The sequence below is a fragment of the Caretta caretta genome, chromosome 17 (assembly GCF_965140235.1).
Source record: "Caretta caretta isolate rCarCar2 chromosome 17, rCarCar1.hap1, whole genome shotgun sequence".
NCBI classification, from domain to species: domain Eukaryota; kingdom Metazoa; phylum Chordata; order Testudines; family Cheloniidae; genus Caretta; species Caretta caretta.
The window spans coordinates 23386360-23402384 of NC_134222.1; the positions used below are offsets into that span (position 1 = coordinate 23386360).

At 47.0% G+C, this 16025-nt stretch overlaps 1 protein-coding gene across 1 annotated transcript in view; it reads left to right on the top strand.

Moving 5' to 3' along the window:
• The first annotated feature begins 1097 nt into the window (after window positions 1–1097).
• LOC142069490 (myeloperoxidase-like) overlaps window positions 1098–16025 on the top strand; it is a 51281-nt gene continuing 36353 nt past the window's right edge. Inside the window, exons 1-4 of the mRNA XM_075120770.1 lie at window positions 1098–1194; window positions 2434–2557; window positions 13169–13298; window positions 15815–16018. Coding sequence (XP_074976871.1) covers window positions 1125–1194; window positions 2434–2557; window positions 13169–13298; window positions 15815–16018 — 528 coding nt within the window. The 5' untranslated portion in view covers window positions 1098–1124. The remainder of the gene's footprint in view (window positions 1195–2433; window positions 2558–13168; window positions 13299–15814; window positions 16019–16025) is intronic.

A 16025-nucleotide genomic window follows, 5' to 3' on the forward strand; every position in this document is an offset into this window, starting at 1 on the left:
TAACCTTTTGAATGTTATGTGCCAGGTGTCTGGTTCCATTTTGGTTATTGTTAAGCCCATCCCTCCTGTATAGGCTCCTCCTTTCCCCAAAGGTTCCCCAGTGCCTAATAAACCTAATCCCTCTTCCCTACACCACCTGCTCAGCCAGAGATTGAGACCTTGCAGTTCTCCGTTTCAATGGCCCTGCACATGGAACTAGAAACATTTCAGAGAATGCTACCGTGGAGGTGCTGTGCTTTAATCTCTTCCCTAGCCACCTAAATTTGGCCTCCAGGATCTCTGTCCCACCTTTCCCTATCTCATTGGTACCTACACATACCACGACCACTAGCTCCTCGCCAGCACTACCTATAAGGCTATCTAGAGGTCTCATGAGATCAATTTCCCAGGGGCTGGTGGGAGCGACCTGGCCCCCCTCTACTATGGGTCTCAGCCCAGCGACCCTAACGATAGCATATATATATATGACCCTATCGATAGCATCCGTCCACCGTGCTAAACTCTGTTGCTGCTATAGTTCCCCGGGCCACTTCCCCGCAGCCCCAATTCATCCTTCCCCCAATTCATCTCTGTCCCAGTTTTCCCTGTCTCATTGGTACCTACACATAGCACGACCACTGGCTCCTCCCCAGCACTACCTATAAGGCTATCTAGAGGTCTCATGAGATCCACTGCCTTCACTACACTAGCAGGCAATTCACAAACCCAACCACTTCATATAAATTAGCATGATTCTGTATAAGAAGAAGCATAAAACAAAGTTGAATTGTTTACAGAAATTAGCCAAGCAGGGGTTACAGACTGGAATGGTGTGTCCCTTGCAGCGATGACCTGGGAACCCTGAGGCTGCTGGTCAGTGTGCAGGAAAGGTCAGCGTGGAGCTGGCTGCTGCAGCTCTGCTCCTCAGTTGTTTTGGGCCTGGACTTAATTCCCACATACCAGTGCAGGTCTCATTTTAGAGGGCTAGGCTGTGGACAACAGTGACTGGTGCACCACTTCGGGGGTCCTTTTTTTCCAGAGCAAAGGAGGCATTCCGGAAAAAGGACATGAGCCCTTCAGATTTCCTGAGACATTTAAAGGAGCCAGTGGGAGGAACCAGGTCTGCAATCCGGGCTGCCGATTACATGGAAACCACCCTGAGCCTCCTGAAGAAGAAGCTGCTTCGCGTGGTGAAAGGAGAATTTAATATCACAGGTACTGTGCACATAAGACTGTAAATGGCTAATTAGCAGGAAACCTGTCAATGGCAGGAGAGTCCAGTAGTGGTTCTACTCCAGGCCAATATACCCAGGATCAAAACTACTGATGAGCCAGGTGTGGCATGAAACCCCTTAATGACAAAATATGGTCAATGGTGACACAATCACAAATCCTGGTAAAGGAACCCACCTTTTAGCTCATCTAGTCACCTTCCTGTCAGAGCTGTTCCCAGCTGGACATGTGCTACTTCATTGTCCAGTCTAGTAGTGTCCCAGATGTTCCAGTTCCCACCATTTCTATTGTCTGCCTAGCTCCTCCTGGCCAGAAGTTAGTCCCTACTGCCCACTGGCTGGATTTGTTGCTCTTCTCTAAAGTTCCCTCAGTCTCACTCCAGTTTTGTGATGATAATTTGCTAGTGCAGTACAGTACACAAATCTGCAGGGAGTTCTACTGAGAGACCCCTTGCTTCTCGACTCTCAATATCCTGGTTATTGCTTTCTTCTTTCCAAGTTTGAAATACCTTCCATATTAATATTATTGTCTGTCCTACCACCGTGCTTCCTCTTCTGCTCCATTATTCTTTAAATCCTCCCATTACTACGTCCCTACCTGGTCCCCTCAAATGATCATAGAATCATAGAATATCAGGGTTGGAAGGGACCTCAGGAGGTCATCTAGTTCAACCCCCTGCTCAAAGCAGGACCAATCCCCAATTTTTGCCCCAGATCCCTAAATGGCCCCCTCAAGGACTGAACTCACAACCTTGGGTTTAGCAGGCCAATGTTCAAACCACTGCGCTATCCCTCCCCCCTGATGATGTCACCATAGCCATTGAAAATACCATACATTTTAAACCCCCCAAAAGGAACTTTATCTCATCAGTATTTGAATCAGGCAGGTATACTAAACGTAGGGATTTTGTCATTAGCACTTTTGAATCAGTCCTGATACCTGTCCTCCACTTCAGATGCTCCAAAACTGCTGAGAGATGAAGGTTGCAGACAATATGATTCCTAGAACATGAAGTACTGAGTGAGTTCCTGAATGTGAAGCGGGCCTTTATTCTGCAGGAAAACTGGTGTACTCTGTTGGTATAAACTAGAAAGAGTTTTAAAATGAGATGCTATTTGTTTGTAGAGCTTTCCTGCTGAGGGAGCCATGAAATGGAACTATTGGAGACTGCTCCAGAAATTATGACAGAAATGACATCACTCTGATTGGCTTCTCTTGCAGATGTACTAAGTAGGAAGCAGAAGGAAATTATTTCCAAGGCAACTGGTTGCGACTATCAGATTCGTTCCATTAGGTGCCCGAGGAGTAGCATTTACCGGACCATTACTGGAGAATGCAACAACAGGTAAAGCATTGATTTTTTCATGTGTAATAGAGGGTCTTCAGTCTATATAGTGTCCAGTATAGACACATGAATGTTATCGGTATAACACCATTCCAGCAAGCAGAAACAATTGTATTAGTAGTTATTTGTATTGTGTTAACACGGAGGGATCCAAGAGAGGTGCTGTACAAACACATAACAAAGAGACTTTAACCTGGAGGAGTGTAGCAGGCTTCGCTCAGGGGCCTATTGGTCAAACTGTGGACAGTCTCTCTAAGACTTGAGGCTGGTCTTCCAGGCAGCCCTGGGGCCCAGCAGCCAAGCCACCATTCATCTCCCCCTCCCCGGCCCTGGAATCCTCCAATATCTCTCAGGAGGCCGGGGAAGAGGGAAGGATAGGGGGATCCGGGCCCTTCCTCTCCACCGAATCCCAGTGCAGGGCCCAATGGAGAGAGGCGAGGGATGGTTCTGACTGCCATTCTGGATCAGCCTTCCCTGTATCACTTCCTACCTTCTTGTTTCCCTTCAGTTTGGGGCATGGCCCAGCCTTCTGCTTCCACAGTGTTGGTAATTCTGGGCTTCAGCTGTGGGTGGGCAGGGATGCTTCCTAGCTCACCCTTGGAATCCAGTTGTCCCCTCTTAGTCAGGGGAAAGGGGATCCCAGCCAGTCCCTGTCCTTCCCCTGTAGATTGCTCTGCCTCAGTGACTGCAGCCTGTCTGACTTCTTGTAGTCAGTGTCTCCTGCACACACCCCTCTGGTGGGAGGGATAGCTCAATGGTTTGAGCATTGGCCTGCTAAACCCAGGGTTGTAAGTTCAATCCTCAAGGGGGCCATTTAGGGATCTGGGCAAAAATTGGCGATTGGCCCTGCTTTGAGCAGGGGGTTGGACTAGATGATCTGCTGAGGTCCCTTCCAACACTGATATTCTATGATTCTCTGCCAGAACTCCCTTTTAAGCAGGTCTTCCATAGCAAGCATGCCTGATAGCTGCTGAGGAGCAGGGCTTTCTTGGACCAATACTGTTCCACCATTCTTTTTACCATGGTGTGAGGTCTGTAAACCCCATCACAAGGAGGTTTGGAATGTCTTTAAGTCAAAGGTGCAAAAATTATCTGGATTTTGCATTCCAAGCAAAGGGCAAAGCTTGTAGGGAAGAGATCCACACGTAACTCGATGAATAACCACCTCAAAGTGACACTAAAACTAAGATGACAGCATACAAGAAATCATAGAAATGTAGACCTGGAAGGGAGCTCAAAAGGTCATCGAGTACATCCCGTCTGTGCTGGGGCAGGGCCAAATAAACCTTGACCATCCCTGACAGGGGTTTGTCCAACTTGTTCTTAAACCCCCCCACTGATGGTGTGACAGGGTCCCCAGGGTGCAACCGGGACTGTGGGACCACTGAGCCCTCTGTCCCACCAACCTGGGGTATCCCTTTCACACTGTGATGCTGATGTCAAGCAAGAAACTCTGACAGGCACCGCACTTACACAGACATCCACAGGCAGGGACACATCCAGCTGTATTACATGACTGATCTCCCAGCCACTCATGAACCATCTGTAGGGAGGCTCCAGCCAATTTCTCCCAGTTCCCCAGTCTTACACCCCAGAACTGTTCCATCTTGCAATAGTCAGAAGCCTGACCAGTGTAAGTTCATTATCCAGTTTGGCCCTCCCTCAGTGTGGAATGGATACACACTAGCCTTTGTAAACTGAGCTGCTCTGACTCTGTGGGTGCTCCAGGGCTGGAGCACACACGGGGGAAAAATGGTGGGTGCTGAGCACCCACCGGCAGCACCCCTATCAGCTCCCCCACCAGCGTCTCCCACCTGCTGGCAGCCCCGTGGATCAGCACCTCTCCCTCCCTCCCCACTCCTCCTGTCCACCGCAATCAGCTGTTTCACAGCATGCAGGAAGCTGGGAAGGAGGGGGAGGAGTGAGGACACGGTGCGCTTGGGGGAGGGGCGGAACTGGGTGGGAAGAGGCAGGGTGTGGGTGGAGCAGGGGTGGGGCCTTGGGGGAAGAGGTGGAATGGGAGCGGGGCCTGGGGCAGAGGCGGGGCTTGGGCACCCCCTGGCCCTTTGGAAAGTCGGCACCTGTGGCTGAGATTTCCCAAGCACTTCAACCAAAACACATTGTTTTAGGTAAAATATAAACACATTTATTAAGTACAAAAATAGATTTTAAGTGATTATAAGTAGCAGGCATAGAGATCAGAGTTTGTTACTTAAGAAAGAAAAATAAATTTGCAGTCTAATTTCTAAAAACTAAGCAGGATTTGAATCAGTGTCTCACCCTGACAGATGATACAAGCAGGTTACAGATCCTCCATATACAAACTGGCAATATATTTTATTGGACCCACATGGCTACAACACTGCAAACAAAGGCAGATCATGTCAGACTAATCTGAAATCTCTCGTTGATAAAATGGATGATTTCTTACATAAGGGAAATGCAGTAGATCTAATTTATCTGGACTTCAGTAAAATATTAGACACAGTACCACATGGGAAACTATTAACATAGATTTCAGAGTAGCAGCTGTGTTAGTCTGTATTTACAAAAAGAAAAGGAGGACTTGTGGCACTTTAGAAACTAACAAATTTATTTGAGCATGAGCTTTCGTGAGCTACAGCTCATTTCATCGGATGCATTCAGTGGAAAATACAGTGGGGAGATTTATATACATAGAAAACATGAAACAATGGGTGTTACCATACACACTGTAATGAGAGTGATCACTTAAGGTGAGCTATTACCAGCAGGAGAGTGGGGGGGACGACCTTTTGTAGTGATAATCAAGGTGGGCCATTTCCAGCAGTTGACAAGAACGTCTGAGGAACAGTGGGGGATGGGAGGGAATAAAAAAGGGGAAAGAGTTTTACTTTGTGGAATGACCCATCCACTCCAAGTCTCTATTCAAGCCTAAGTTAATTTATCCAGATTGCAAATTAATTCCAATTCAGCAGTCTCTCATTGGAGTCTGTTTTTGACATAGAGAAGATGGGGATTGGTACAGGAATTGAGAGGTGGGCAAGGAACTGGCTGAAAGGGAGATGACAGTGGGTTGTGCTGAAAGGAAAACTATCAGTCTGGAGGGAGGTTGCCAGTGGAGTTCCTCAAGGATCAGCCTTGGGAACGAGCTTATTCAATATTTTCATGAATGACCTTGACACAAAAAAGTAGAAGTGCCTGAATGACATTTGCGGATGACACAAAGTTTGGTGGCATCTTCTATACAGAGGAGGATCGGAATATTACACAGGAAGCACTGGATGATCTGGAGGACTGAAGTAATAGCAGTGGGATGAAATGTAATGCAATGGTACAAAGGGCAAGGTCATGCACTCAGGGACTAACAACAAGAATTTCTGCTGTAAGTTGTGGGTTGGTCAGTTGGAAATGACAGAGGAGGAGAAAGACCTGGATGTTTTACTCAGTCACAAGAAATCTGAGCCATCAATGTGATGCAGTTGTAGAGAAAGAGAAAGGGGATCCTAGGCTGCATTCGATACTTCTTCCAGGGGTATGACTACACTGCAAGAACTACAGCGATGCAACTGCAGCGCTGCAGCAGATCCACCTTAGCACTATAGTGTAGACACTTACTACAGCCAGGAGGGTGTTTTCCCATCAGTGTAGTAAATACTCCATTCAAGAGGCAGGAGCTAAGTGGATGGAATTTTCCAAAGCACCTAAACTAGGTACGCCCTTGACTCCTATTGAAAGTTAGGTGTTTAAACACCTTTGGAAGTCTAACCCTTAAGTTCTGAAATACCTTTGTCACTTTTGAAAATGGAATTTAAGGCCTGATTTTCAAACGTCTTGAAGCATCTAAAGGTGCAGATAGGTGCCTAGTGGGATTTCCCAAACCATCTTGGTGCCTAATGCCCATTGAGAAAAATCCCACTAGGTGCCTATCTGCCTCTTTAGGCACCCAACTACCATTAGGAATCTGGCCCCTAGTGACGGATGTAGCCATCAGGACTAGCACCTGGCTCTAACTACTCTCTGTCATAGACAAATATTATCTCACACAGGAGTTTTTTCTCATTAAAATGTTTGGAGTATTCTGCAGTTTTGTGTATTGTAAAAATACACCAATCTATGGTCCTTTCAGGTACATGATTAATGGTGACATGTTCATTTTAGGTGTATTACATGATTTCAGAGGAACAGCCGTGTTAGTCTGTATTCGCAAAAAGAAAAGGAGTACTTGTGGCACCTTAGAGACTAACCAATTTATTTGAGCATGAGCTTTCGTGAGCTACAGCTCACTTCATCAGATGTATACCGTGGAAACTGCAGCAGACTTTATATACACACAGAGAATATGAAACAATACCTCCTCCCACCCCACTGTCCTGCTGGTAATAGCTTATCTAAAGTGATCAACAGGTGGGCCATTTCCAGCACAAATCCAGGTTTTCTCACCCTCCACCCCCCCACACAAATTCACTCTCCTGCTGGTGCTAGCCCATCCAAAGTGACAACTCTTTACATAATCAAGTCGGGCTATTTCCTGCATAGATCCAGGTTTTCTCACATCCCCCCCACCCCCATACACACACAAACTCACTCTCCTGCTGGTAATAGCTCATCTAAACTGACCACTCTCCAAGTTTAAATCCAAGTTAAACCAGAACATCTGGGGGAGGGGGGGGTAGGAAAAAACAAGAGGAAACAGGCTACCTTGCATAATGACTTAGCCACTCCCAGTCTCTATTTAAGCCTAAATTAATAGTATCCAATTTGCAAATGAATTCCAATTCAGCAGTTTCTCGCTGGAGTCTGGATTTGAAGTTTTTTTGTTTTAAGATAGCGACCTTCATGTCTGTGATTGCGTGACCAGAGAGATTGAAGTGTTCTCCGACTGGTTTATGAATGTTATAATTCTTGACATCTGATTTGTGTCCATTTATTCTTTTACGTAGAGACTGTCCAGTTTGACCAATGTACATGGCAGAGGGGCATTGCTGGCACATGATGGCATATATCACATTGGTGGATGTGCAGGTGAACGAGCCTCTGATAGTGTGGCTGATGTTATTAGGCCCTGTGATGGTGTCCCCTGAATAGATATGTGGGCACAATTGGCAACGGGCTTTGTTGCAAGGATAAGTTCCTGGGTTAGTGGTTCTGTTGTGTGGTATGTGGTTGTTGGTGAGTATTTGCTTCAGGTTGCGGGGCTGTCTGTAGGCAAGGACTGGCCTGTCTCCCAAGACTTGTGAGAGTGTTGGGTCATCCTTTAGGATAGGTTGTAGATCCTTAATAATGCGTTGGAGGGGTTTTAGTTGGGGGCTGAAGGTGACCGCTAGTGGCGTTCTGTTATTTTCTTTGTTAGGCCTGTCCTGTAGTAGGTAACTTCTGGGAACTCTTCTGGCTCTATCAATCTGTTTCTTTACTTCTGCAGGTGGGTATTGTAGTTGTAAGAAAGCTTGACAGAGATCTTGTAGGTGTTTGTCTCTGTCTGAGGGGTTGGAGCAAATGCGGTTGTATCGCAGAGCTTGGCTGTAGACGATGGATCGTGTGGTGTGGTCAGGGTGAAAGCTGGAGGCATGCAGGTAGGAATAGCGGTCAGTAGGTTTCCGGTATAGGGTGGTGTTTATGTGGCCATTGTTTATTAGCACTGTAGTGTCCAGGAAGTGGATCTCTTGTGTGGACTGGACCAGGCTGAGGTTGATGGTGGGATGGAAATTGTTGAAATCATGGTGGAATTCCTCAAGGGCTTCTTTTCCATGGGTCCAGATGATGAAGATGTCATCAATATAGCGCAAGTAGAGTAGGGGCTTTAGGGGACGAGAGCTGAGGAAGCGTTGTTCTAAATCAGCCATAAAAATGTTGGCATACTGTGGGGCCATGCGGGTACCCATAGCAGTGCCGCTGATCTGAAGGTATACATTGTCCCCAAATGTGAAATAGTTATGGGTAAGGACTCCCAGCTACCTTCGAGACACCACTGACTTCCTGAGGAAACTTCAATCCATCGGTGATCTTCCTGATAACACCATCCTGGCTACTATGGATGTAGAAGCCCTCTACACCAACATTCCACACAAAGATGGATTACAAGCCGTCAAGAACACTATCCCCGATAATGTCACGGCTAACCTGGTGGCTGAACTTTGTGACTTTGTCCTTACCCATAACTATTTCACATTTGGGGACAATGTATACCTTCAGATCAGCGGCACTGCTATGGGTACCCGCATGGCCCCACAGTATGCCAACATTTTTATGGCTGATTTAGAACAACGCTTCCTCAGCTCTCGTCCCCTAAAGCCCCTACTCTACTTGCGCTATATTGATGACATCTTCATCATCTGGACCCATGGAAAAGAAGCCCTTGAGGAATTCCACCATGATTTCAACAATTTCCATCCCACCACCAACCTCAGCCTGGTCCAGTCCACACAAGAGATCCACTTCCTGGACACTACAGTGCTAATAAACAATGGCCACATAAACACCACCCTATACCGGAAACCTACTGACCGCTATTCCTACCTGCATGCCTCCAGCTTTCACCCTGACCACACCACACGATCCATCGTCTACAGCCAAGCTCTGCGATACAACCGCATTTGCTCCAACCCCTCAGACAGAGACAAACACCTACAAGATCTCTGTCAAGCTTTCTTACAACTACAATACCCACCTGCAGAAGTAAAGAAACAGATTGATAGAGCCAGAAGAGTTCCCAGAAGTTACCTACTACAGGACAGGCCTAACAAAGAAAATAACAGAACGCCACTAGCGGTCACCTTCAGCCCCCAACTAAAACCCCTCCAACGCATTATTAAGGATCTACAACCTATCCTAAAGGATGACCCAACACTCTCACAAGTCTTGGGAGACAGGCCAGTCCTTGCCTACAGACAGCCCCGCAACCTGAAGCAAATACTCACCAACAACCACATACCACACAACAGAACCACTAACCCAGGAACTTATCCTTGCAACAAAGCCCGTTGCCAATTGTGCCCACATATCTATTCAGGGGACACCATCACAGGGCCTAATAACATCAGCCACACTATCAGAGGCTCGTTCACCTGCACATCCACCAATGTGATATATGCCATCATGTGCCAGCAATGCCCCTCTGCCATGTACATTGGTCAAACTGGACAGTCTCTACGTAAAAGAATAAATGGACACAAATCAGATGTCAAGAATTATAACATTCATAAACCAGTCGGAGAACACTTCAATCTCTCTGGTCACGCAATCACAGACATGAAGGTCGCTATCTTAAAACAAAAAAACTTCAAATCCAGACTCCAGCGAGAAACTGCTGAATTGGAATTCATTTGCAAATTGGATACTATTAATTTAGGCTTAAATAGAGACTGGGAGTGGCTAAGTCATTATGCAAGGTAGCCTGTTTCCTCTTGTTTTTTCCTACCCCCCCCTCCCCCAGATGTTCTGGTTTAACTTGGATTTAAACTTGGAGAGTGGTCAGTTTAGATGAGCTATTACCAGCAGGAGAGTGAGTTTGTGTGTGTATGGGGGTGGGGGGGATGTGAGAAAACCTGGATCTATGCAGGAAATAGCCCGACTTGATTATGTAAAGAGTTGTCACTTTGGATGGGCTAGCACCAGCAGGAGAGTGAATTTGTGTGGGGGGGTGGAGGGTGAGAAAACCTGGATTTGTGCTGGAAATGGCCCACCTGTTGATCACTTTAGATAAGCTATTACCAGCAGGACAGTGGGGTGGGAGGAGGTATTGTTTCATATTCTCTGTGTGTATATAAAGTCTGCTGCAGTTTCCACGGTATACATCTGATGAAGTGAGCTGTAGCTCACGAAAGCTCATGCTCAAATAAATTGGTTAGTCTCTAAGGTGCCACAAGTACTCCTTTTCTTTTTAAATGATTTCAGTGGGAGTTAGGGTTCAGATTTTCAAAGGATTTAGATGCCTAATGATACAGAGAGGTGCCCAGTGGGATTTTCAAAGGCATCTAGGCACCTAAGTCCTGTTGGGTGCTATACACCCCAGGCTCCTGGAGCTGTGGGGGAGGTGAGCAGGGGCTCTTTGCCTCACCTGCAGCAAGGCTGGAAGGCTCTTTTCAATTTCACAGGCAGCCAGGAAGCCAAAAAATTGCCTTTCAGCTCTCTCAAAAGAGAAAGTTTCTTTAAATCCCTTCCCTTGAAAAAATTCATGTTTTTGATATTTTGTCTTGGCTTGGGATGAAAACGTTTCTAAAAACACACATTTTTCCATGGGAATGGATTCCCATTTTTGGGTCAGCTCTCGTTGTGAGCATATTGAGGGTTGTGAGGCACTCATACTGTTGTGAGGGAGGACTAATCTAATTTCCTTCTATGATGAGATAACTAGTTCTGTGGTTGAAGGGAAAGCAGTGGACGTGTTGTTCCTTGACTTTAGCAAAGCTTTTGACACTGTCTCCCACAGTATTCTTGCCAGCAAGTTAAAGAAGTATGGGCTGGATGAATGGACTATCAGGTGGATAAAAAGTTGGCTAGATTGACGGGCTCAACAGATAGTGATCAATGGCTCCATGTCTAGTTGGCAGTCGGTATCAAGTGGAGTGCCCCAAGGGTTGGTCCTGGGGCCGGTTTTGTTCAATATCTTCATAAATGATCTGGAGGATGGTGTGGATTTCACCCTCAGCAAGTTTGCAGATGACACTTGTCAAGGTTCCTCCCCCACTCTGAACTCTAGGGTACAGATTCGGGGACCTGCATGAAAATCTCCTAAGCTTACTTTTACCAGCTTAGGTTAAAACTTCCACAAGATACAAATTAATTTTACCCTTTGCCCTTGGAATTTCCACTGCCACCACCAAACTTTAACTGGGTTTACTGGGAAATGTAGTTTGGACACGTCTTTCCCCCCAAAATCCACTCAACCCTTGCACCCCATTTCCTGGGGAAGGTTTGGTAAAAATCCTCACCAATTTGCATAGGTGACCACAGACCCAAACCCTTGGATCTGAGAACAATGAAAAAGCATACAGTTTTCTTACAAGAAGACTTTTAATAGAAGTAAAGGAATCCCCTCTGTAAAATCAGGATGGTAGATACCTTACAGGGTAATTAGATTAAAAACATAGAGAATCCCTCTAGGCAAAACCTTAAGTTACAAAAAAGACAAACAGACAGGAATAGTCATTCTATTCAGCACAGTTCTTTTCTCAGCCATTTAAAGAAATCATAATCTAACACATACCTAGCTAGATTACTTACTAAAAGTTCTAAGACTCCATTCCTGTTCTGTCCCCGGCAAAAACAGCATACAGACAGACACAGACCCTTTGTTTTTTTCTCTCCTCCCAGCTTTTGAAAGTATCTTGTCTCCTCATTGGTCATTTTGGTCAGGTGCCAGCGAGGTTACCTTTAGCTTCTTAACCCTTTACAGGTGAGAGGAATTTTCCTCTGGCCAGGAGAGATTTTAAAGGGGTTTACCCTTCCCTTTATATTTATGACAACACTAAACTGGGAGGAGAGGTAGATATGCTGGAGGGTAGGGATAGGATACAGAGGGACCTAGACAAATTGGAGGATTGGGCCAAAAGAAATCCGATGAGGTTCAGCAAGGACAAGTGCAGAATCCTGCACTTAGGACGGAAGAATCCAATGCACCGCTACAGACTAGGGACCAAATGGCTAGGCAGCAGTTCTTCAGAAAAGGACCTAGGGGTTACAGTGGCTGAGAAGCTGGATATGAGTCAACAGTGTGCCGTTGTTGCCAAGAAGGCCAATGGCATTTTGGGATGTATACGTAGGGGCATTGCCAGCAGAGGGAGGGACATGATCGTTCCCCTCTATTCGACATTGGTGAGGCCTCATCTGGAGTACTGTGACCAGTTTTGGGCCCCACACTACAAGAAGGATGTGGAAAAATCGGAAAGAGTCCAATGGAGGGCATCAAAAATGATTACGGGACTGGAACACATGACTTATGAGGAGAGGCTGAGGGAACTGGGGATGTTTAGTCTACGGAAGAGAAGAATGAGGGGGGATTTGATAGCTGCTTTCAACTACCTGAAAGGAGGTTTCAAAGAGGATGGCTCTAGACTGTTCTCAGTGGTAGCAGATGACAGAACAAGGAGTAATGGTCTCAAGTTGCAGTGGGGGAGATTTAGGTTGGATATTAGGAAAAACTTTTTCACTGGGAGGGTGGTGAAACACTGGAATGCGTTACCTAGGGAGGTGGTGGAATCTCCTTCCTTAGAAGTTTTTAAGGTCAGGCTTGAGAAAGCCCTGGCTGGGATGATTTAATTTGGGATCAGTCCTGCTTTGAGCAGGGGGTTGGACTAGATGACCTCCTGAGGTCCCTTCCAACCCTGATATTCTATGATTCTATATAAGTAGCTTAGGTTTAAATTCTGAATTACAAATGTGAGTATAACAACAACATGAGGATTCGTCCTTTTACCTCAGTATTAACCACAGCCTACGCTAAGAGACTTTGAGCCTTTGCCTCGGAGGGTTGTCTGTCCACAATATAGCTTTGCCTCCGAACCCGAAAACGATTCCTTTCTATCGTTTGAGCAATTCAACTTAGGTTCCTGGGAGAAAAAGAAATTCTGCTTCTCTGCAGGGCGTGTCCTTTCTGAAATAGTTTACTTGTTTGTTTTCTTCCCAATGTTCCAGGAAGCATTCTTATTTTGGAGCTTCCAATCACGCATATGCCCGATGGCTCCCGGCGGAGTATGAGGATGGAGTGTCTCTTCCCAGAGGGTTAACTGAAGGAAAACTTTACAATGGATTTCCGCTCCCACTGGTACGAGCCTGTGAGGTCGTTTGATTCCTTGTTTAATCAATGACTCCCATATTTCAGACCTGTCCATGGCTGGGGGAAGTGCTCCCTGGGCAGAGGCCCAGGCCAGGCTACTGCCCCATTTAAGTCTATTCTGAGGGCACAAGTGAGGTTTAAGCAGTACATATGTCTTGTGCTGGGCTGTGTTGCTTCGAGCGCTCCACACACCTTCATACCTTGGCAGGTGCTGCATGTGCAGGGAATTCATGCACACCGAATAGCATTCCTGTTACCCTCCTGTGGAGAAGAAAGCGCTCATTGGATCAACGTTTTCCGGGGATTGCTCAACCCCAGCTTTTCCCCAGGCCCCATCCCAAGTCCACCCCTTCCCCCAAGGCCCCATCCTGTCTCTTCCCGCCCCTTCCGCCCCTCCCCTGAGCTCCCCACCCTCACTCTGCTCCCTCCCCCCAGCACCTCCTGCATGCCGTTGAAGAGCTGGTTGTGGGGGATGGGAGGTGCTGGGGGGTGGGGGAGGAGCCGCCATGAATGAGTGCTGAGCACCCACTGTTTTTTTCTGGAGGGTGCTCCAGCCCTGGAGCATCCACCAAGTCGGCACCTGGGTTTGCACTCTGCATGGGGTGAATTTCACCCCAAATGGATATGCCAGTTCTGTGCCCCGGGCATTGGTGTCTGTAAGGTGGGGTTACTCCTGCATCTCCACCTTCCTAACGTGCTTTGAGACCCATTGAGGCCTGAGAACGGTGTCAATGCATTGCATCACTAGCAAGCATTCTCATTCTCTCATTCAAACAGTTTATGTCCTTGCTTTCATACTCAGAGATCCTGGGTTCAAACCCTTCAGACTCCCTGACATTCTACTTCTGTCAAGCAAATAACCCACTGGCAACGTGTGTCATGCCCAGTCCAGAAGTCCGTCCACATAGAGGACCTGAGGAAGGACTCTGTGTAGCTTGAAAGCTTGTCTCACTCACCAACTGACGGTCTAATAAAAGACATTCCCTCACCCACCTTGTCTCTCATAGCCTGGGACGGACACGGCTACAACAACACTGCATACACACAGAGGACAATAGCCTACTACCGCTCTAAGCTAAAGGAGCAACTCCTTCAGCTGAAGAATAAGAGATCTATGTTCAAACCCTGCTGCTAACCCAAGCTCCTGGGTTACTACAGCTGCACATGATGGAATTTTGTTTCTTCAGGGTCTTTAAATTCTAGGAAACTCTATACCAGAAAATATTGTTAAAAGAAGGTTGCAAAGTTGAGCCCTCAAAAGTGAGGGAATGCCAGAATCACAGTCGCCAGCTTCTTTCACGCCCCAGTGGTGCTCAACCCACCACTCTGCTCCACCCGAGGCCCTGCCCACACCCCACCTCTTTCTGCCCCCACTCCACTCCTGTCCCACCTCTTCCTGCCCAGTTCCAGCCCATCCCCTGAGTGTGCCCTGTCCCCACTCCCCCCACCTCAGGGTCTCCTGTAAGCCATGAAATAGCTGATCGTGGAGTGCGGGAGGTGCTGGGAGGGAGGAGAAAGAGTTGATCCAGGCTTCTGGTGGATGGGAGGCGCTGAGGGGAAGTGGGGGGAGCTGATTGGAGCACCCATGGAGTCGGTGCCTATGGCCAGAATGAACCCAGCACTCCCACTCCTTCTGGGTCATCCAGCTTGCACTCTCTCCCACTGCTCTGACCCTCAGCTCTGTGGAGAAGTCGAGGGGAGAGCAGCCACAGTACCACAATGGCAGAAGCGCTTCCCTTCCTCACAGGGGGGAGAGATCTGTTCACAAAGGGTGTCTTTCATGTGCAGATGGGGGTGATGATCTCAGTCTGGCGTCAACACACGTGACTGAATACACGCAGGGAGCAGATTGGTTGAGTAAGGAAGTTCCATTTTAAGAGTCACTGTTCAGAGTAAAACCAGACTGTAACGCTTTCCTCCTCTTCCTCCTCACCATCATGGTGTACTGTGGTTGTGCCTAGGACCCCAGTCATCAGTCAGAACCCCATTGTGCTAGGCACTGTGCAAACAGAACAAACATCTTCCAATCTAAATATAAGACGAGGCAAAAGGTGGACACAGACAGACAGATGGGGAGCACAATGCAACATCACAGGGCAGCATGATGGATAGGGTCTCGGCTCACCAGCTGCCTAAACACTACCTAGTTTTTTGTAGGCATGATGGCAAAGGAGAGTTTGAAGAGGGGTTTTGACGGAGGACAGTGAAGTGGCTTTGCAGGTGTTTTACAGGGAGCTTCTCCCAGTTGCTGAATGGCAGCAAGGGAGAAAGCACAAAGCTGCTTCTTTAAAGATTCCAGTGGGCAATGAAGGCTGCGTCATTGGCAGTTCATTGAACTTCATCACTGATGTTCAGAAATTGACTTTCAGCATAACAAAGTGTTGTGTCTGATACTTTCCTGAGGTCTGTAGCAGGCTACCCCTAAAGTTACAGCACTTCCCCTATGGAGCTAAACACGTTCACTGTGTCTCAATCATAAATGTTTTTGTTTTGATTCTATGCAGGTTCGAAAAGTGTCAAATGAAATAATTCACACAGCCAATGAGAATGTCACGCAAGACCAGGAGTACTCTGTCTTCTTCGTGCAGTGGGGTCAGTGGGTTGACCACGATTTGGACTTAGCCCCTGTCACTACTACAAAAATCAACAATAAAGAAGTTCATTGTGAGACCAGTTGCACCTTTGAGCTACCTTGCTTCCCAATTAAGGTACAAC